General features: G+C 38.6%; 1 protein-coding gene across 1 annotated transcript in view; it reads left to right on the forward strand.

The window, feature by feature from the left end:
- Positions 1-22,316, forward strand: part of arhgap35a (Rho GTPase activating protein 35a) — a 97,399-nt gene that overhangs the window by 39,100 nt on the left and 35,983 nt on the right. The window contains exon 2 of the mRNA XM_088345014.1: positions 18,270-22,113. Coding sequence (XP_088201140.1) covers positions 18,379-22,113 — 3,735 coding nt within the window. The 5' untranslated portion in view covers positions 18,270-18,378. The remainder of the gene's footprint in view (positions 1-18,269; positions 22,114-22,316) is intronic.

Below are 22,316 nucleotides of genomic sequence, written 5' to 3' on the forward strand. Positions count from 1 at the left end.
ATGTTATTCTGTTTTTAATTTTGGACACCTGCAAAGGAGATTGCATAGGATGCCATTCCATTATTTGGACTTTATACATCACTGTTGTTTGTTGTTTTGACTATTAAGACTGTCTACAGCAGTGTCATTGTCGGCCATTCACGTTGCTGCTCTTTGATTTCCACACCCTTAAGAGTAGATGTACTTTTGTAACCTAAGAGATTTGATAAAAGGAAAGGGCTTAAGACACGGCTTTTAGAATAGGTTGGAATTTCTTATGAGGTTTGTGTCTCATTGCATGTTCAAAATCCGTTGATGTCTTCTCTCCTTATTTTGAGTGTCTTCTACTAAACCATAAACTCATTACCTTTTTTCCACAAAGAAAGGTACGCAATAGAATCACATTTAGTTGATGCACACCTGGTGAAATATAAGGTTTCCTCATTCCCAACAAATATTTAAAAAGCTCATTTGCAGGTGTTCATGCAAAAGCCAAGGAACATATATACCCAGATGGCTCCAATGTGCTTTGGTGTCAACGAAAGCATGAGAAATTTGTAATGAATAGAATACAATAATTGTATACAAGTTCAAGAATCGTTAAAGCCATTAAGCTTAGAAATCTGGCACTCTACAGTAGTCCACAGACAAAAAAAAAAAATCATTGCCAGGGGGCATTTTTGCAACGTATGACCACAGGTTCTGATTTAATAAGGGCTTTTAGAATGGCTTCCTGTGGATGATTATTTTTTTTGTAATTATTTTATATTTTGCAAGTTTTATTTAGGACATTTTGGATTTGTCTAGCTTGTTGTTTTGCTTGTAAAAACAAAGCACACATGTCTTGTTCTTATTGTATTTATCCTTAATTTTGGACCTTGTTGTATATCTAAAAAGGAGCCATGGTGTCATGGTTGGTGCCTGCTTGCAGTCCCTCTTTTCCCCAAAATAGGGCAGCTTTTACCCCATTTTCTAATGTCCATTCCTTTTCCTCTCCCCAGCATTTTCAGCTAGACAATCAGCTACCTCGGCTATAAATACCCTGGACTACTTATTCCCTTTGCCCAAACTTTTTGATTCCTGAAACTCTCACGCTCCAAAATGATAAGCCTTCACCTTTCACTTTCTAGTCTCAAAGACCTGCTCCACCATTTCCTCCTCGGGTTCCCTCCTTGTCTTTACAATCATCCACCCAAGCCATCTTCCTAAAAGGTATTCCCAAATCTTTCCCGGTCTCAAACCCCCTTCCTGGAGCTTAAGTTTTTTTTGTTTAAATAAACGTCCCCCCTGATAGGGTGAGACCACCCGCTCTGCGTCTCACATTTGAGTCTGTCCGACACCTCGTGGCACATGGGCTAAGTTTCTTTTTTTGTGAATTTGATTTTATGTGCAAGTGAATTGGTCACAATCCTGAGTCTGGATTAGGCCTATCTTTCTGATTTACCGTATTTTCCGAATTATAAGACACACCTAAGAACCCGAAAATGGCCATAAATTTGAAAGTCGCCCTATATACCAGAAAATACAGTGAAAAATTGGAAATGCAGTTAGTATTAAATGATACCACATTTGGTAACTGTTCTGCCTTTGAGAAACATTGTTAATTGTACAAACATGCTTGTAACATTTTACATTTTAACCAATGAAAAAAGGGGTTCTTATAATTACCAAATGGCCACAGTAATATTTTTTTCTTATTCAATTTGATGTCACAAAAATCAATAACGAGGGAGAAAAGTCAATTTTAAAAATCGCCATAAATCACAATATATATACTTGAATTACTTTTTTGTCCCACCCCAAGTACGAATCCTGAAATATATATCACAAAATACTATTTTGGGGGTATGCACCCTATACAAAACAGTTTTTTTGTTTTCTTTTGTTTTGGTACAGTATCTCAAAGTCAATTTTTGACGGGAGTCCTATAAGTTCGACAGCTAATTAATTCGCCACTGCACAGTATCACTTTTGAAGACTGTCAACTTTTGACGACAGTTTGAAACGATTGGAGCTCGCATGCTCATTTTGACAAAAATTTATCTACTAATTACAGTGAGGTTGAACAGAAACACAGCGAAACCTGCTGTCACAGCAACGTATGTCCGCCACGATCTAAATGGGAATCTGACTCGAGGTTAGCAAGTCAGTGTGCAGAGGAGCCTGGCAAACACACCTCCTGACAGGCCAATTAACGGGACACGTTTGGATGGGATTTAATGCGCAGTGCGGACGTAATGGACGAGACAATATTTACCAGTGTGGTCAGGGCTCAATCGAATTTAGATTGGCCTTGCCGTTCCGCAACGTGCCATTTGTCTATTTTGTATGATTTAATTAAACGGCTTCGTTATCAAGCGATTGTGCCAGGAGTTTGATTTAGATTCTGTCTTGAATTGCTTCAAGTCGGGCGAGAGCCTCACTTGAGAATCCAAACATAAGAGTGGCTCTCGGGACGGCAGCCAGGCACAGTCCGCTGTTAGTGCCTTGCTTCCGCAGCTTGTGATTAATGGCCATGTATGTTTTGTTCATTAATTAAAAAGCCATAAAACACCTCTGTGGGGTGAACAGATGGAAAACATAGCTGCAATGGTTACTCTAGAACAGGGGTGCTCACAAGCGCCCAAATTAGTGAAATTGAAATCTCACAATATTTCTCAATTTACACTTAAATGAATTAAATGCATTTCATCCCCAAAAATATTTTATAGAATAGTAAACAACGCAACTCAATTCAAGTCAGTCTTTTTGAAATTGCCAATATTTTTGTCCAATGATGCTCTTATAAGTATCACTGTACTGCTGCAGTGCAGTTTGATTAAAAAATAAATTAGCCCGTACCCATACTAAGCAAATACTTACATTTATGGTCAATAATCAAAAGTCAAACGTATACCTAAATTGTAATTTAATCAAAACATATTTTTTACCCTATTTTTTATAAGGCAGGTCGATAAACTTAAACCTCATACATTTTACGATAAATAAATAAAAAATAAATATTACATTTCATTTTGACTCTTAACCGTTAAATTACTTTATACGCAACAAATTGAAAAATAAATAACTGTACTAAATTACACCTTACATCGACACAATTTGGAGTTCTCCAATTTGTTACTGCTACTAAGCAACATTGGTGTCTATGCTGAAATGCTGCATTTGATTGCTAGATTGCACCACGTCTCAACAGGTACAATGTCCTTGATACTTTAAGAATAAGTCACTAGTTGCACTAAATTAAACACTGGAGCTGAAATGAGCAGTCTCTTCCAAGTTTTGTTATCCCAGAATATTTATACCACTAATTGTAGCCTGTGCAGCACTTTTTGTGATTAAGAGCTATACAAATGAATGTGACTTGATTTGACTTGTAGGATTCATGCGGCTGCAGTGTAAATAGCTAACAAATACTTTTATACTGGGAGGGTGGTCCCAAGGATTGTAATTTAAGGAAAACTAAACTCGAAGGATTTTCCACTGGAAAGAAGCGTCTTTGTCCAAACCGGTTCTAGACCCGTTTCAATATTGAAACAGTAACAAATTATTTCTGTGCATTGTATAGTGCTTAGTGGTAAAAAAAATAAAATCATTCATTTAGAAAGAAAACTTAAACACGCTATCATATTCACATTAAAAACAAATCCCTTAAAAATGAAATCTCAAAATTAGATTTTTAAGTCCAAATGATTTGTTTTTCTCAATAACACAAAACTATGTCTCAGTTGTTTTGTCGCAGCAGGTCATTTAAGGCAAATGCAAGCACGTTTACTTTTTCTTTGAATTATTTTACATTTGGATACCAGTCTGCCTCGGTGTGTGGGTTTTTCGAATATGCCCACTCAAGCTGACTTGGTCCGACTGCCAGTCGAGGTTATTCCTACACAGCTCCCACGTACAGTGGTCTTAATTACTGACTCATGTTTCTTGCCTTTCTTACTATCTGCCAGATGAAGTCCCAAAAAGTGTTTGAGAAAGTTATAAGCCAACGTCCGTTAATGTGTGCCAAATGGAGTTCTGACAAAAATAATCCCTTTTCTACATGCTACAATTGTGCCTATGTCCTTAGCCTGGTTATCATAAGACAGACCTGCATACCTATTTTGGTGTGCTCATGGACATGAGGGATGTGCAACACTTTGTGCATGTGATAGCCCCATTTTCCTTTGGGAGCATGGATTAGAAGGGTTTCAACATGGTATGTGGTGTTGTGCGTTTTGGGAACGTTAATGGAGGTGACCTCACTGGTTTTAAAACTGACTCCATTAATGACCAGATGATTCCAGAATTATTTGATTTCCATTTGTTTTGACTTTTCATTCATTCATTGCTCTGCTAAAACCAGTTTTTTGACATTTGCTCATAATGTAAACCAATTTAAAAAATAATGTAATTGACACTTTAGCAGGTTCTCTTGTTTGCAATTATAGTTTATTTTCCCCACTTCTTTGCACATATTGACTCATCTTTGGAAGCACTATAAATAAAAAATAAGAGTTCATACAGGTGCTTGAAATCCCCCAAAATGCTTAAGTTTTAATGTTGTGTCTTCAGGGTTTGAAAAGAGCTTGGATTTTAGGTGAATTGTTTGTAAATGCTTGAAATAGTTGCCAATTCTGCTTATAAGAGACGACAAAACTGATCTCTGGTGGCTTCGCTTTGCTGTGCTTTACTCGTGATTAAGTGCATCTGGTATTAGTTTTTCTGGCATCGTTCTATGAAGTTTCATCGCTCCCTACTGGTGGAGCGCATGAGGACAGGTGCATGCTACAAATAAAAAGAGCACAATGAAATGTGCATAGGTTAAATTATGGACATTTATTTTGAGCCATGCTAAAATATTAAGGTAGCGTTTCCCAGTGGTAAATTGTAATGGGAAGAACTTCCGACAACTGAAAATGTAAACAACATATTAGTCATTTTACCCAACACATGTTGACATTTATTTTTCAAATCCACAAATATACTTGAGATTTACTCAAGATCTAAAAATCATGTCTTGATAAATGCACACGCAAGATTAAAAATTGCATATGTAAGTCGCAGATATATTTGTGAATATGCAAAATACACTATTCACAATGGATTTCTTCTTTTAACGGTACCTGAGAATTCAAAAAAATGAGCTTGAAAAGGCCTTAAAATGTGCTCAAATTTGCCTATGAAAAAGGTTTAGGAATCCCGAAATAAGCTCAGAGGTATTAGCCATAAAGGTAACGAATAATTATGGTGCACTGCTATTTTTTAAATGTTAGTTTATCCAGAGATTTGTGAATACGTGTATGTTTGGATTTTTTAGGACCTTATCCGAAAAAAAAAATAACTGAAATTTATTGGACGCTCGTGTTGATTTTTATCAGCTAGAGAAGATCTTAATGCTATTGGGGAATACAAAAATCCCAGAAACTCAAATCAGGCTAAAGCAAACAATCATAATGGTTGTTGGATACAATATGTGTGGTGGGGAATTTTCCAAAATAAAAATAAAATAAATGTTCTTTTATTCTGATATTCACCAATGGCGCAGGGTGTCCAGAAAGTAACCAAAAACGTTTTATCTAGCTTTCTATGTACCATATTTATTCTTGTATAACGTGCATTTTTTTCTTACCTAAAAAAACCAAAGGTCGGGTGCAGATTATACACAAAGTTTTACAGTACTAAATATCCGTATTCATGCAATGATTGATCATAGACAACTACTTCTGACCACAATCGAGAGACATTGGATGCTAAGGGAATTAAACCCGGGTATTGGCGGTAAGAGCGCCGAATTCTTACCACTAGACCACCAGTTATAACAATGGCATTCAAAAAGGCATTTGATTTTATCTTATCATTTTTTTTGTTCACGGTACCAAAGACAAATGTTAGAGAATGGAGTGAACAGAAATTCGTCTTGAAAGATATCAATAAATGCAAGAAAGGATGAAGGGAGAAACAAGTCCTTGGTGTATCTGATCATGAATGGGACTTTGAAGGACATTTAAATAACACGTTGTGTTCATAGTTTATATTGTCAATAAATGATTTTAATCATGGCTGCACATATTCAACAACATTTGTTATTTACCATGCTTAGATTAAGATGAAAAAAAGTAAAACAACATTTTATGCGCATTTCTAAAAAAACTAATACTAGGGGCACACATGTGCTCGTTATACATAAATAAATATGATATTACTCTATATTATTTCAGTTATTATGCATGTGACCGTAAGCTCAAGCCTTTCGTATATTTTTAAAAATACTGTGTCTTTCTCATAGATCTTTAACGTGTCATTGGGTCAGTACTGCCAATTTGGACTTATTTGGAAAATGTACTTCCTGTACTGACTGCAAACTCTCAAGCACCAGAATCTTCTGCTTAGTTGCTTTAAAGAAATACAAAGTAAACATCAGCGCAGTCAAAATGAGGTAATGCTAAGGTTCAGCACTGCACTGCGTAAATATCTGTACTTGGATTTCCGATTTTTCATTAGTGATTTGTAAAAAATAATAACTTTTGCAAGAATATTATCCTGGAAAGTGGAACTTAAACTTTGGAGCTTTATGACAGCAATAACACTTAGTTTACCTTGTACTTAACCACACTTGGGCACAGACCAATGTTTTGCCAGGCAGCAATTTTGCAACATTTTTCCAATATAGATTGGTGTTCCATGGACAGGGTAATGATATCCTTCCACAAATTGCAAAGGCTAGGGTGTCAAATGTTGATGACCTCTCATCTTACTCAATACTAGCAAAAATAAAATAAAGATACAATCTGTTAAGACTTTTGAACAGGCTTTGCGCTCTTGATTATAAAAAAAAATTGGTTCTTGAATGATGCATTCACTTAGCAGTTCAGCTGAATACCCAAATATAACTTGACAAAATTAAGAACACTTGTTCGGTATAATGAAGTGGAAAATACTGTTGGTACAAAATTTGTGTTTTCCAGTTTTGTTAAGAAATAAAGGACTCGTTTATGTCTTGACATGCTACCAAGCCGTGGATGTGAATGATGAAGTCGCTCTATCTGTGTACCATCAGTCCACCACAATTACTTAGCACTTAGTAAAACCTGCCCACCTTTTTTTATCTATTGTAGCCTCTTGTTTCTTCCTAACCCCCTTTCAACTCACTTTGTGCTTGAAATTAATCATCAGTTTATGCACTGCTTTTGTTGGGCTCTCACTGTTTTTATTTTGTCCCAATAACGGTCATTATTTTTGTGTTCCTCGTCTCACACCACTCATACCGCGAAATGATTGTGGGTCTTATTAGAAAATAATTGTTGTTCATGGTTTTGGGCCACTCTGACATAACAACGAAATTATACTCTTTTGTTATTTACAATGCCTGCATTCAAGAAGTTGATGTTATTTTTAAATCTATTGACTAACTGCTCTAATTGGATCCGTCAAATCGATTCTTCAAAGAATATCTAATTGCGGCAAATAAACAAAAAAGTTATCTGGCCCTGTAGATTTTTTGTATTCATTGCAGATACATCTGTAAAGAGTAGAAAAAGACATGATATAGAGGTAAATTATGTGGCAAATACGAAAAATACCGTTCCATAGCTTTAAACCTTACTGAGTTCAACTCTGTTCAGTTGAAATTGTGTGACCGATCAATCTTTTTTTCTGTAATGACATTTTTCATGATATTACACAGCCAATATTGGCAACATATTTTTTTCAAGGATCATGAACAAACAAATAAAAAACGGACCTTGTTTGTCAGGGTAAAATAATTTTTCTTTGTGAAAAAAAAAAATAAAGTTAATGTGAAACTTGCAATTGGCAATACTTCCAACAAGGCCAACCAACTAATGATAATTTTAAGTTTATTTTTTTAATTTTATTTTAAAAACTCTTTCATGTGGTTCGTCAACTGCTTGTGCGTCCTCCGTTATTTTTCAAGCCAAACCAAGCCATAGCCTACAGCCGACCAGTTAGTCAATTTATTTTTTCTAGATTACTTCAAACAACATGTTTTCTCCGTTGAACATAACGTTTATTATTGATTATTTAAAGAGGAAGGAAGCTTAAAAGATTTCCCAACAACATGTATGTTGCAACACACATTTAAACGTGGTATTTTGATTAAAACTGTAAAAAAAAGAGTTACGTAGCAAAATAACCTGTTTTTATTTATCTCTTTGGGTCCTTTTGAATGGTTGTGTAGTCAACCTTTGCATTTTTAATGTATAAAAACACATTTTTAAATGTACTTATAGATCTTACTCTGTCATTCACTTAGTTTACCAATTGAGAGACTCGCCTTATTGAGCATTACAATTCTTCTGTTTCGCTTTGACCAGGTACTGCGGTCTGCAAAATTGATCCAACTCAAATACTCTGCATTGCAGTGTCTAGCAGTTACTTGCTGTTTTATTAGCCTTCATCAGACCTGAGCCCTACTGCGATGTGTGCTCCTTGCCAGGATGAGTTCAGGTTGATAAACTATTGCAAGCCAAGCCTTTCCATGGAAGAGGATGACTTAAAACGGGCTCAGTGCAATTGTGGTGTTCACTGGCCGTCTAGCAACACATTTCGGAAAACACAATCTTAAAAAACGAGTTTACAATCTTTCATTTCCCTCAGGGTTGACCTCTGTTCTCCATTTCTATTTTTCTGATTTAATTGGACCCTAGACTCAGCAGTGCATGTGAATTACTCATAGTGGGAAGTGAGTTTCTTTAAGAGAATAATTTAAAAAAAAAACTTTTTGCTGAATGCAGATTGGGTGTGTTTGATATGTTGAAGACACCGCATCTCCTGTACCTCGGGCACTTTTTGCACTTGTACGGTGTTTTGTGTACATGTGTGCGGACCATCTTTTCCCCAGAAGTGCGGGTGGGTGCATGTGAAAACACTTCATCTTTTGTAAGCTGCATACTATGGTAAATCAGTGACACTTGTACCTGATGTCTCAATCCTGCAAAGCCTCTCAGTTTCCTTCTACAAAAAGTTGTCATATGAAACCACAAAGCGAGTGTGTACATGCTCTATGTTTGATGCAGAAATCCCATCAAACGCACGTACACTGTGTGTTACAATTAGAGCTGTTTGAGTGCACTACCCTCGGGTGAGAATTCAAGGACAAAATTTGATGCGTAAGATCTATATTTTTGGTAAAGAATGTGATGAAACACATTCTATTTTAGCCTGCAGACATTTTCCACCTGGGATTGTGCAATTATTTAAATTAGTTTTAATGTTGAAGCCCTTGAGTTTGTACTAGACTCAAACACATTTTTAAATTTATTTTGTTTAACATGTTGAAAAAAAGACTCAATTAGATATACCTTCACTTGTAGGCCTTTAATTCATTTATTTAATGAAATATTGTTGATTTGTAAAATAAACACTCCAATGAAACCCACATTCTTTTGAATGACTGCTATCCATCCATTATCTGCACTGCTTATCCCCAGTAGGGTCGCAGGGGGTGCTGGAGCCCATCCCAGCTATTTTCAGGCAGTGGGCAGAGGACACCCTGAACTGGTTGCCAGCCAGTCGCAGGGCAACTGCCATCTAGTTGACATCAAACCTTTAATTTTTTATCACATTGTATTGAAAGCATCGGAGTCCTGAAATTTCCGCTTTTGGACGTGCAGTTGGAGCAATTACCTCCGGATTGAAGTAGACACCATCCGGTCCTTGCTTTTGGATGAACAAGCATAGTTGAGAGGATTTATAAGGCAGTAGTTTCCAGCTGTCACAGTCCACTTGCTCCTTATATTTAGCGGCACTGTCAGCAAGATCTTCTGCGGCAGCTTAGGAAGTTAAACCACAGTTATGCATCCTTTCTCTGCCCTTTTATCTTTAGACTTCTCCAAATAGGCTGTTCATTATTTCAAGATTTCTTTTTATCTGACTGAGAACATTAAGATGTAAGAATGCATGGTCACCTCTCCCTTTTCTTGCGTCCTGCATCCTCACTTGTTGAGCATGTTTATTTTCAGTCTTTGTCCCGTTTACACTATTTTTTTCTCCTCATCCTGCATCCTTCCGCCCTGTGCCCATCCGTCTCCCGCTCTAGTCAGGAGCTCCATCAGAGTCTGACGCTCTATTGCCACTTAGCCAGGAGGGGGGGAAGTGAAAAGATGGAAGCAAGCTTTAAGTAGAAAAGGCCGGAAAACCAATTTATAATATGATTTAAGTCCTCAAAGTGGTGTGGTAATAACATGGGCTTATGTGCTCTATGTCCATATGTGCTGTGCGTATGACAGACATGAAAGGATTTGCTGTCGTTTCCAGCTTGTATCATCGTGATCGCATCATGCAAAAGAACAGGCTGTAAAATAGCAAAAATTTCTATCTAATTCACGGTGTGTCTGTAATCCCACTTGCAACCCTTCTAAATCAGACCTTCAGTGAATGTTTATCTATTTTTACGTTGTAAGCTTTAGCTATTAAACATTCTTTACTTTTTGGGGGGTAGTCTAACTACGAAGCAAACCGTTTTCAACCTTTTGGTTTTGCAAGCAACGAGAGCAAAATAAATCCCACCATTGTGTTCAGGAAAACCTGATCTGTTTAAGAGAAGTTACAGGTCTGCTGAAACAGAATACATATATCAAGCACAACTCTAAGACTTCGGGAGGATTACTTGGACTGGGAAAAATCCAAGGCACCTCACCCGTCTTCTCTGTCATGCCTACTGTAAGGATTTTTCTAAGATTCTCTACAGCTCAGGTGTCTGATCATCTCTTCAAAACAAAACGCCTGGGCGACCTTAATGACTTTTGATCAATTTAGACTCTTCATTCTCTGTTGCGCATATGAGGGACCAGTCAGGCCTGTGTAAACAACAGGGTGCTGACTGCTCACTATAATCTGACGAGTTGGGTTTTGTCATTTATAATGAGTTTAGTAAGATAGAACTAAAATTTAATAAGAACTAAAACTTGAGGAATACTGGCCAATAGGTAAGATCTTATTCTTACTACTTTTAATTGTTCTTTTAATTATGTCTTTTGGCACAATTGTGCGTACATATTAAAAGTGTTTGATCTTCTTGTTCGCTAATGTTTCAAAGTGGGCTCACAAGACCAGTAAGTGATATCAGTAGGAGTGTCCCTAACCACAGCTTCTATCTCCTGCACTCAACCTCCTATTTCGTACTAATGGACAACACATCCCTTGAGAGTGTGGTATGAATGGGAATGAAGAGTGCAGGAAAGTGATGTCCAATGCGCTGATCCTGATAGATAAGGATGGGAAATGTTTAACATGGCCAGAATCGTTGTAGTGGTGACAATACTGTACAGAACATGAGCAACGCAACATTAAGGGTGAGGTGTGAGGAAGTGCTTGCATACTTTTGTTATGCAGAAATGAAAAGGTGTAATCACGTTTGCATTAAATGGAAGAAGAAAGGAAGACTTTCACACTGTTGCTTTTTCTGTCACCGTCGTTGTCATAACAGTCGCACTGTTTTATGACTATTTCATGACCTTTTCAACTGTCCTTACTGGATAACACTGTAGCAGCAAAAGGCAGGCAAGGCAGTGTTGTTCTTCGTTGAGCACTTTTCGTCGCGAAATATATGGCAATCAGCAGAAAAAAATCAAATACTTCTGTCGTTACGGAAATTATTCACCTTAAGGAATATCCCCGGGAAATTCGGGGGATAAATAATTGATATCTTCAGTGCTTAAGACAGGCAATGTTCCCCTTCAGCAGATTGCATTTATTCGTTTCCAGGAATAGTGGTCTTGAATTATTTTTTTCCTTCTCTTGTGTTTTTTTTCTTTGCACATTGTTGGCAAGCGTGAGCTTTGGCCATTCATCCTTCTTAACTCTTGCTCTGTAATGAGCAGACTGCAGCTCCCCTGTGGAGGCTCATACATGGTTTAACACATTGTGCTACTTTTATTCCACTGCAACTAATACTATGTCATTATTATTTATGTCTCTGAACTGTAGGTACTTATTTTACAGACTACTTCATCAAACACAATATATCCTTAAATTGCTTGTCCTACAGCTTTAATTTGAGTGAAATGTGGGACAAGATTCTACCAAAAGTATTAGCAATGCAACAGAATATTGTTTTATTATTAGATGTATGGGGCAGCACGGCGGCACAGTGGTTAGCTCGTGTGCAGCACAGTTCTAAGGTCATGCGATGGAACCTCCTGTGTGGAGTTTGCATGTTCTACCCGTGCTTGCGTGGGTTTCCTCCAGGCACTCCGGTTTCCCTCCACATTCCAAAAACATGCATGTCAGGTTAATTGGCCGGTCCAAATTGTCCCTAAGTGTTAATGAGCGAGCAAATTGTCTGTCCCTGTGTGCCCCGCGACTGGCTGGCAACCAGTTCAGGGTGTCCCCTGCCCACTGCCCTAGGAAGGCTGGGGTGGGCTCCAGCACCCCGGCGACCCTACTGAGAATAAGCGGTGCATCTAATTGATGGATTTTAGATGCATCTGTTTAATATTTTGTTGATTACTCAATTAATTTAAACAAAAAAAATATTATGTTTAAATTTATGTGGTCCAAGACAAATGCTTATTGCAAAATAATATCTGCCAAAAACTGATTATCTCTATTGTCAAATATTTTTTATCTTTATATCATAGTAACAAAGAAAATTGCAAACAAAACTTCTGCCTAAGAAAATTATTACTTTTGATTGAGTCCCTAAAAAGTCTGTCAGCAAGTTTGATGAATAATTACTGTAGGTTGTTTTCTGAATTAATTGAATCATTAAAAGGGAATTGACCGGTATTGCAAAAAAAAAAAAAAAAAAAAAAAAAAAAAAATGTGGCTAATGACGTGTCAATCCGTTATCATGTCATTTTGTATCCTTGTAACAAAAAGGTAATCAGACTTCTATCATGGGCAACGAAAAATAATGAATAGTTGCTTTTGACATTCTGAAATCCTGGAGAATTTCTGATGGGAATGGGATACATTGCAAACCAGTGTATGTTTTCCCGCTCTGTATTTGTAGGTGTGAAACAACTACTTAGTCTTGCTTCAAAATAAAGCAGCCGTTGTCTTGAAAAAAAACAACAGTTTATGTCAGTCTTCCATTAAAACTATTCTTCAGTAAACAGCCCTTTAGTGTTGACTCTTAACTCATCCACACATCACTTCGCCCTGCCCCTTCTTTCCTGAGGGGATTCCAGTGTGCAGCTCACATGGCCTGGGCCACTGACCTCTATCCACTTCCCCTCCAGACCATTCTTCTCCATGCCCCCCATCCTTTCTCTCTATGCTAACTCGCCACCCTCAATCACCTCCCCCAAGCAGCTCTTTCCATTCCTTCCTGAATTTCTTCCACATTTATCCAGTTTTCAACACATTTAAAAAGCACCGGCCTTAACCCAGCCATGTCATACAGCCCCACGGGATGTCAAAAAAGAACAATTTTCTAGGTCAATTCCAACAAAAGTTATGATTCCTTAAATACATGCAAACCAAATGCTCTCTCCGCCTGCAATAGGAAAGTGTAAAGTTGCTATTAAAAGGTGAATTTGTTCAGGTGTAACATTGCATTCACTCAACTGTTAAAATAACCAGTTAACACATTCAATGCCAAACATTAGAATCTATTCCCCCATTGGTTGTGAATAAATGTGTTTAGAAAAGAATCATTTTCATCTGTGATTATAATATGTAGAGTAGGTTACCAATGTAGGCTAATGATAAAGCATAATACTGAAAAACAAAGCTAAAAATTTGGAGTTGACATTCTTTTACTGAAAGTCTGGATCCAGCCCCTGAGGCAAACTAAGTTCAACATCCCTATCTCGGCACCAACATTTGGCCCTAAGATACTGTCGTGTGGCCAGCGAACAGCAAGCCTCAGGGCGACATAGCAAATAGTTTTTGTTTTACAGCTCTTAAGTTAGTTTAGTTTCGGCTCTGGAGTTTTCTAGGTCTAGCCAAACAGGGGAAAGTGCTCTTCAAATGAATTATGTCTATTGTTAAGGAAATGCTGCTTTTACTCAGCCACTGGGCTGTATGATTTTGAAAGGGGTAGATTTATGCAGTTGTATCCTCATTTATGTTCGATTGTTCCGTCACTTTGGTTTAGACATGGCAGTAAGTCTCAGGAGTAATTTATTTGTCTTCCTGCTTCTAAACTATTATGTCCCAGTGTTTTGTTGGATGGAGTGTTAAGATGCCTAACATTGTTAGTGTCAGACACACCGTAAATATGTGGTGGATTTGGACTCTTTTTTTAAATTTAATCACATTTGAATTTCTTGTGCAAGTTAAATGCACATTAAATGGTTTTGTTGGAACGAACGAGCATTTAAGTGCCGGAGAAACAATGAAACGCTCATTAGCTTGAGCAATGTCTTTTTCTGTAAGTTATCAAATCTCTTTTAAAATTGTGAGTAAAGAGGATTCTATAAAAACTACCTGAGAAATAAAGTACCATAATTTCTGCACTATAAAGTCCACCAGATAATAAAACCAACCCCCAAACAATAGTCCTGTGTGAGATTTAACTTTTTCATATTGAAGGCGCACCGGACTACAAGGAACATAGTTTAAAAACAAGAAGGCCTAGTACTGTATGTGTGCATTGATTCTTTAGTTGAAACATATCACTGATCACATCAGTGAGAATCAAACCCCAATCATATCCACTAGACCACTAGGGACACAGATGACACACAAAAATACATTTGGTTTTCTCTCAGAGTCACACAATTTTTAGTCACAATACCCCATTGTTGATGTTTATATTTGGCCGGGTAGAATATTGTTAGACATTAAATGGGTTTTTGGTATGGAAAAGGTTGTTAACTACTGAAATGCAGTATTATATAGCAGACTCTCAAAGTCTTTACAAAGCGCTCAAGATTATGAACTGAATGAAGAGAAAAGCATTTTGGGAAGTAATGTGCTCGCCCAGAAAGATATAAATGAAAAAATGGCCGCACGTATTCAACAATGTACTTCAATTACAATGCTTAGTTTAAGCTGAGAAAAAATGAAACATGTTTTAAAAAATTGTATTTAATTACTTTGTTTTCTCATTTCTCCCACAATCGTATTTGGTACCGTGACTAAACATAGAGACCTAATCCCTTTTCATATGTCATCTATGTTTCTAGTGGCCTGGTGGTTAGGATTTGGAGTTCTTGCTGTTGTTATCCGGGTTTGTTCCCCGTTGCCACAAGTTTAATGCAATTGTGGTCAAAGATTGATGTCACCTGATCAATAATTGCACAAATATGGTAACATACCAGGATGCATTTCCCATTTCATCCATACATAAGACGCATGTTCAAATTTCTGGCCAATTTGGTTTTATTTTTGGGCTACACATTATAATCTGGAAAATATGGTAAATATTTAACTGTGTTTACAAAATCCATTCTGATACAGACACAAAGGTCGTGCCAGGCTACAGATGACAGAAAGTCACGGAATGATGTAAAAACTTTCGTGGTGACCAGCTAACGTTTATTATCAGTAATGATTTCCCTGGCAAGTTACACAGACTTCCCTCGATTCCTTGAAAATTCTGAAAGGCAGTAAAATCATTATTCTAAAAATAAGTCCTTAATTGGCATTAAAATGTCTTAAATCCAATTTTCGAAAGATTAAAAATGTGAACAAATTAATATGATTTATATTTGTTTAAACTAAAAAGATTTTGTGAAACGAAAACATTTTTATGCATCATGATATCCCACATTCCAAAGACATTCATTTCAGGTGAATTGGCCGGTCCAAATTGTCCCTAGGTGTGACTGAGTTGTCTGTCCCTGTGTGCCCTGCAATTGGCTGGCAACCAGTTCAGGGTGTCCCCTGCCCACTGCCCGATGATTGCTGGGATGGGCTCCAGCAACCCCGCGACCCTACTGAGGATAAGCGGTGCAGCTAATGAGATGAGATGAGATGATAAAAATGCTCATAAATTTGGCAGAATAGTTCTATGGTCTTAGTTTCGATGTACTGTAAACATCCTATATATTTATTTTATTTATTGTTTTCCATGTCTAAAACTTTGGAAGATCCTACATTTTTCCGAGGAAACGTTTTCATCTGGACCAAAATGTGATTTAATAAACAAATTAAAATATATATTTTTTAATTGCCTCTAATCCATTTGGTGTTTTTTTTTGTTTTGTTTGTTTAATTTTTTTTTAAAAATGTATTTATTTATTTTTTTATTTTTTTTGGTCGACTTGATCTTAAATTTTGGTTCAAAAGGCATTGAAAAGTCTTTACTTTAACTTGCCTTAAGATGTAGGAACTCCTGTAATAGAACAGGAAGTCATCTGAGTATTCTGTGTCCACAGTTCCGGCTGGGCATGTTTGCGCTCGCTAATACAGGTCAGTTGTCTAATGCAGGTCTAAAATAGGACGTCCTAAATCCTCGTGCTTATTGGTTCCTAACTGTGCAGTTTTCACTAGTGTGTCAAAAAACTTACTGCTCTTTGAGACTTGGTCTCAAAAGTTCTTTGACCTTCTTTGCCATTGACTATGCATTCATATTCATCTAAGTTAACACTAAAAACACAAAAGAGATGTATTGCCAAATATACTGTGATCTTTTTGATGAATATACTCTATTTGTTTAAGATATAATTTTTATCACTTTGAGAGACTGTGTGTTGCTCTATGTCACACCTTTATTATTATTTTAGGTGTATCTCCTTATCAACATTAAAAAACAAGACATTCTTTTTAATAAAGATTTCCTCTTTGTCTCCTTCCTTACATTAGGGAATTCTGTCTTTTTAATCGTGATGGGATGTTTTTTTTCCTTATAGGTTATATAGAAAGCCTGTTTGTAAAGGCTTTATTGTCAGCTTTGAACTCAGATTGAACAAATAGCTGCCATCTTTTAGAATAAACCGGAATCCTGATCCTTATGATGTCATTGGATCATGCAGTTGGTTCCACTCTGGTTGTTTTTGTCGTATAATTTACATTTTTAAACTCATGCAGCCTGTCCCTTCTTCACCACACTTTAATGTATACATTTTTACTCCTTTGGCAGAAATAATTGTTTTAAATAGAAACAAGACAAAATGTATGTAAAGAAAAACTATAATTAAACAAATTGTCTCTCCTGTTTGTTTTTTAATTTTGCTAAAAAGTATTTCGCAAAATGAGCAAAATTATGTACTGCTTGGTATATATACTTTTGCTCATTTTACTAAATAGTTTTACGAAAAATAAGTAAAATAAACAAATCATAAACCATTTGCCAGGTGTTGCGTTTTTTTATTGCAAATTGTATTATTCATCTAGAAAAAAACGCCAGACTTTTTATCAACATTTTATTTTCTTGGCAGTGCACTTCCTTTCGATGAAAACTTTGAAGTTCAATGTTAACAACTGAAGGTGCACCCAGATGCTCCCTATACATACTTAATATAGCAGTTGTTTGGTTTATTTTTTGACTGCCAGTCCATTCTGAGTAATAAGAGTTCATGTATATATTATGCAGATAAATCCCTGAATTATAACACAGATATGGGCCATTGTGTTTGTTTTGTGCAGTCGAGTTTTTTGTTCCTTGCACGAATTAGAGCATTCTAGTCTCTTATGGAAACTGTGTCCTATGACATAATGCATTACATTGCGATTGAGCTACTAAGTAAATGTGTGCTTTATCAAATGCCAACAGAAATCATTTCATTTTTGCATCTTTTTTGAGTGGCAATTTGGCAAGTTTGTGATTTTAAATGTGTTATGTCTGATTTGTGTGCCACTTGAGAAAAGTGGGAAAACATATTTTTGATTTCGAAACAAGTCGGTAGACAGACTTCTGCTTTTAAAATGCAGATGGCTTTCCCTAGTTGGCCAATTAGTCAAATGGAACACTCGTTTGCTTTCATCTGTTTGTCATGCGTGTCGTTTTTGTCCAAGCTGACGGAAGTTTGATGTACAAGGTTTCACTGCTGTGCATATGTGTCATCACGCAGATAATTATCCGCTGTAAGAGAGCAAGATAACTCCTTCTGATCCCACAAATATGAATCAGTTTATTTATTAAGGGTTAATAGCTACAAATTATTGTGCCACAACATTTACATGCCCTCGTTCTTCATAGAGCTTCCCTGTTAAAGGGAGTTGTTTTGCTGAGCCGGAGCTAGGTTAAGTGATGCACTGCATTACAGCAGATTTGTTATTGACCTCAATCTTTCCAGGAAACTGTCATTGAAAGCCAAATTAAACATGATTATCGACATAGTCTGTAGTTGTTAGGATGAAAGGCTTTTAATTGCAGAAGTACAGTTTATCATTTTCATGCACTTTTATCAGTAATACTCAAGTATATTTTCTTTTTCTCCCCCTTTGTCTTGCAGGATATCTTACAGTGAAATCTTCTTGTGTGGGATCCTTGTATCCTTGGCAGCCTCTGTCTCTTGTTAGAGCTTGAGGCAAACATGACAGGATGAGCTCCAACCAGCGATAATGATGGCCAAAAAGCAAGATGTCCGGGCACCCACCTACAACCTGGTCGTAGTCGGGCTGTCTGGTACAGAAAAAGAAAAGGGCCAATGTGGAGCGGGAAAGTCCTGCTTGTGCAACCGGTTTGTTCGGCCAAGCGCTGATGACTTCTACTTGGACCACACCTCTGTTCTCAGCACCAGTGACTTTGGAGGTCGCGTGGTCAATAATGACCACTTCCTGTTCTGGGGGGAGGCCGGGAGGACCATGGAAGAGGGGCCAGAGTGTCGTATGAATGTCGTTGAACAGACCGAATTCATTGATGACCAGACATTCCAGCCGCACCGAAGCACAGCACTGCAGCCATATATCAAAAGGGCCGCCTCCACCAAGTTGGCCTCCGCAGAGAAGCTGATGTATTTTTGCACGGACCAGTTGGGGTTGGAGCAAGACTTTGAGCAGAAACAGATGCCCGAGGGCAAGCTCATGGTGGATGGGTTCTTACTCTGTGTGGATGTTAGCAGGGGTATGAACCGCAGTTTCGAGGATCAGATGAAGTTTGTTACAAATCTGTACAACCAACTTGCCAAAACTAAGAAACCCGTAGTACTGGTTCTCACCAAATGCGATGAAGGAGTTGAGCGCTATATTAAGGACTCGCACACTTTTGCGCTTACAAAGAAAAACCTCCAGGTAGTCGAAACATCTGCACGTTCAAATGTTAATGTTGACTCAGCCTTTCTGACACTTGTTCAACTAATTGACAAAGGTAGAGGGAAGCCCAAAATAATCCCTTACTTTGAAGCGTTGAAACAGCAAAGTCAACAGATTGCCTCAGCCAAGGACCGTTATGAGTGGCTTGTCAACCGAATGGTAAAGAGCCACAATGAATTGTGGCCTGCTGTCAGCCGCCGGATGCAGACAGCACCAGAATACAGGGACTATGTCTTTCTTGAGGGTACAGCTAAAGCAAAGAAACTTTTCCAACAACATGTGCATAGACTTAAGCAAGATCATATAGAAAAACGCAGAAGGGCATACCTAAGTACGTTGCCACAAGCTTTGTCTATATTATTACCACAGTTGGATGAGATAGATCACTTGAGCTGGTCTGGAGTTCAGAAAGTACTAGAGACCAAAAGAGATTTTTCCCATTGGTTTGTTGTATTAGACGACACACCCTGGGAGACCACGCCCCACATCGACAACATGGAGGATGATCGCATCCCCCAGGACCTCCTTGAGACTCGCACAGCTGAGGCTATTTATGAGACCCATCTAGAGCAGCTAAGAAACGACCGCAAACGGGCTGAAATTAGATGGGAGTTCAAGGAAAAGCTGAGCGTATCTCCATTTATTACTCCAGGGAAACCTTGGGAAGAGGCTCGAAGCTTCATCATGAATGAGGACTTCTACCAATGGCTTGATGAAGCGGAATATCTAGACATCTACAACAAACACCAAAAGGAGATTATTGACAGGGCCAAAGAGGACTTCCAAGAACTGCTTCTTGAATACTCTGAGCTTTTTTATGAACTTGAAGTAGATGCAAAACCAAGTAAAGAAAAGATGGGGGCAATTCAGGAAGTACTGGGTGAAGAACAAAGGTTCAAAGCACTGCAGAAGCTGCAGGCCGAGAGGGATGCGTTGGTATTGAAACATATACACTTTGTCTACCACCCGACAAAGGACACCTGCCCTAACAGCCCTCATTGTGTGGACTCTAAGCTCGAGCAGATACTTGCTTCCAGATTCCCCACCCGCTATGCATCACCAGATAGTTCAAGACTGGAGGGGGGCAGGGCGGAAAGGATAAATTTGGTCATACTAGGGAAGGATGGGCTTGCCAGAGAGATGGCAAATGAAATCAGGGCTTTGTGTTCCAGTGACGATAGATACGTGTTAGACGGGAAGATATATGAATTAGCACTTCGTCCCATAGAGGGCAATGTACGTCTACCCGTTAATTCCTTCCACACACCAACCTTTGCACCTCACGGTTGCCTGTGTTTGTACAACTCAAAGGAGTCACTGTCATATGTCGTTGAGAGTGTAGAAAAACTCCAAGAGTCAACTATAAGTAGAAGGGACAGAGAGAACATTTTGTCCCAACTCCCTCTTTTTCTGCTGCTTGTCACCAAGCGTGGAGTGGGTTCCATAGGAGATATTGGAGGGGAAACGGCTCAGACTCTCATCCAACAAGGACTGCAGGTGGCCGCCAAACAGCAGTGTCGTTACTTAGATCCAGCCTCTCCAGGCATGGGCTATGGACGCAATTTCAATGAAAAGCACCTTAACCAGATGTTGAGAGGCCTGTTAGAGTCACGAAGAAGCCAACGAAGCGCCTCACCACCCATATCCTCTTCGTTTCCTGCCTTTCGAGACTCTCAGTCCCAGCCAACTACAGAATCAGACCTCAAGATTGTCATGTGCCTCATGTGTGGCGATACATACGATCTCGATCAGCTCCTTGCCCCTTTCTTGTCGCCCCAGCATTGTCGCCCCACCAGCAACCTCAACAGTGGCACCTCAATCTTGCTTGATCTAAATATAGGTTGCCAGAGGCAGACTATTGAGCTTTCTTTGCTGTCGTTTCATTCATCCTTCTCCCTGCGCAAGACAAAGCTTGTCCACGGCTACATTGCAGTTTACTCAGCTCGCAGGAAAGCCTCTTTGGAAACGTTATGTGCTTTCCTTTGTGAGGTCCAAGACATCATTCCAATTCAGTTGTTGGCAGTCGGGGAAAGCCAGATGGAGCTTTCAGACTCTGAATCTGCCAGGGAACAAGTCAGTCAGGGAGAGGAACTTGCTCATGAAATTGAGGCGAGGTTTAACACGATAATATGCGGACATGGTGGAGTTGTAGGCGGACTTCATAAAATTGACCTTTTCCAATCATTTCTCAAGGAGATAGTGGAGAAGCGCACCATTATTGAGGCTACACACATGTACGATAATGTGGCTGAAGCATGTACCAACGAAGGCACTAGCCCCCGTTGTGGCTCTCCCAGTCCAGTTAACATTCTTATGGACTCAGAAGATGATATTGACCCATCTCTATCATATTCTGCTCTTAGGGATGATGGAATCCTTGGCTCCCATCTTGTAAGCTTTAAGCTACCAGACCTTGATTCAAGCGATACCTTTTCTGTCATCTCTGAACTCAGCACTTTTGAGAGCAAGCTAAACAACAAATTGCCACCTCAAGTTAAACCAAAACCAGCCCGCAAAGTCAATCTTAGTCCGTATATGGAACAGCAAACTGGCACCAACCGACGGACGCTGCCTCAAGCTGTCACCTGGGCTCCTGGTAGTGATGGTGGCTACGATCCCTCAGATTACGCTGAGCCTATAGATGCTCTGAGTAAACCTCGGCATGGAGAAGAGGAGTGCATTTACTCTGTACCTCACGATAGCACGCAAGGTAAGATCATCACCATCCGCAATGCCAGCAAAGGACACGCCAATGGGAGCGCAGGGGGAAATGGATCGGACAGCGAGGCAGATAGCAGCTCATTGGAACGCAGAAGAAAGTTGTCCGCCATCGGAATAAAGCCCAAGCTTTACCGTGATCGATCCAAACGGCTTGGAAAGTTCAGCAGTTTCAGGACAAGCTTCTCTATCGGCAGCGACGATGAAATGGGGGGTCCAGTCAAGGCCGGCCAAGAGGACGGAGGGCCCCAAAAGGACAATTCTATTGAGGAGAGCGAGGATCCTAAGAAGAGGAACATCCTGAAGAGCTTGCGCAGGAATACAAAGGTAAGCTTTTCTTGGGATTGAATTTGACTGTCAAATTATTGGATTGTCGTGCATTAATCTCATGGAATGTCTGATTCGGGAAGCGCAACATTGCGCGCCGAAATTAAAACAACTACATTCATATTAATTTTAAATCAAAGTAAATTGTATCCATAAGATGCATTTTCGATCGATGCTAATTCATGGCTTAATGATGGACTGTG

Source organism: Urocampus carinirostris, chromosome 10 (genome assembly GCF_059441175.1).
Source record: "Urocampus carinirostris isolate Australia breed hairy pipefish chromosome 10, RoL_Ucar_1.0, whole genome shotgun sequence".
Classification (NCBI taxonomy): domain Eukaryota; kingdom Metazoa; phylum Chordata; class Actinopteri; order Syngnathiformes; family Syngnathidae; genus Urocampus; species Urocampus carinirostris.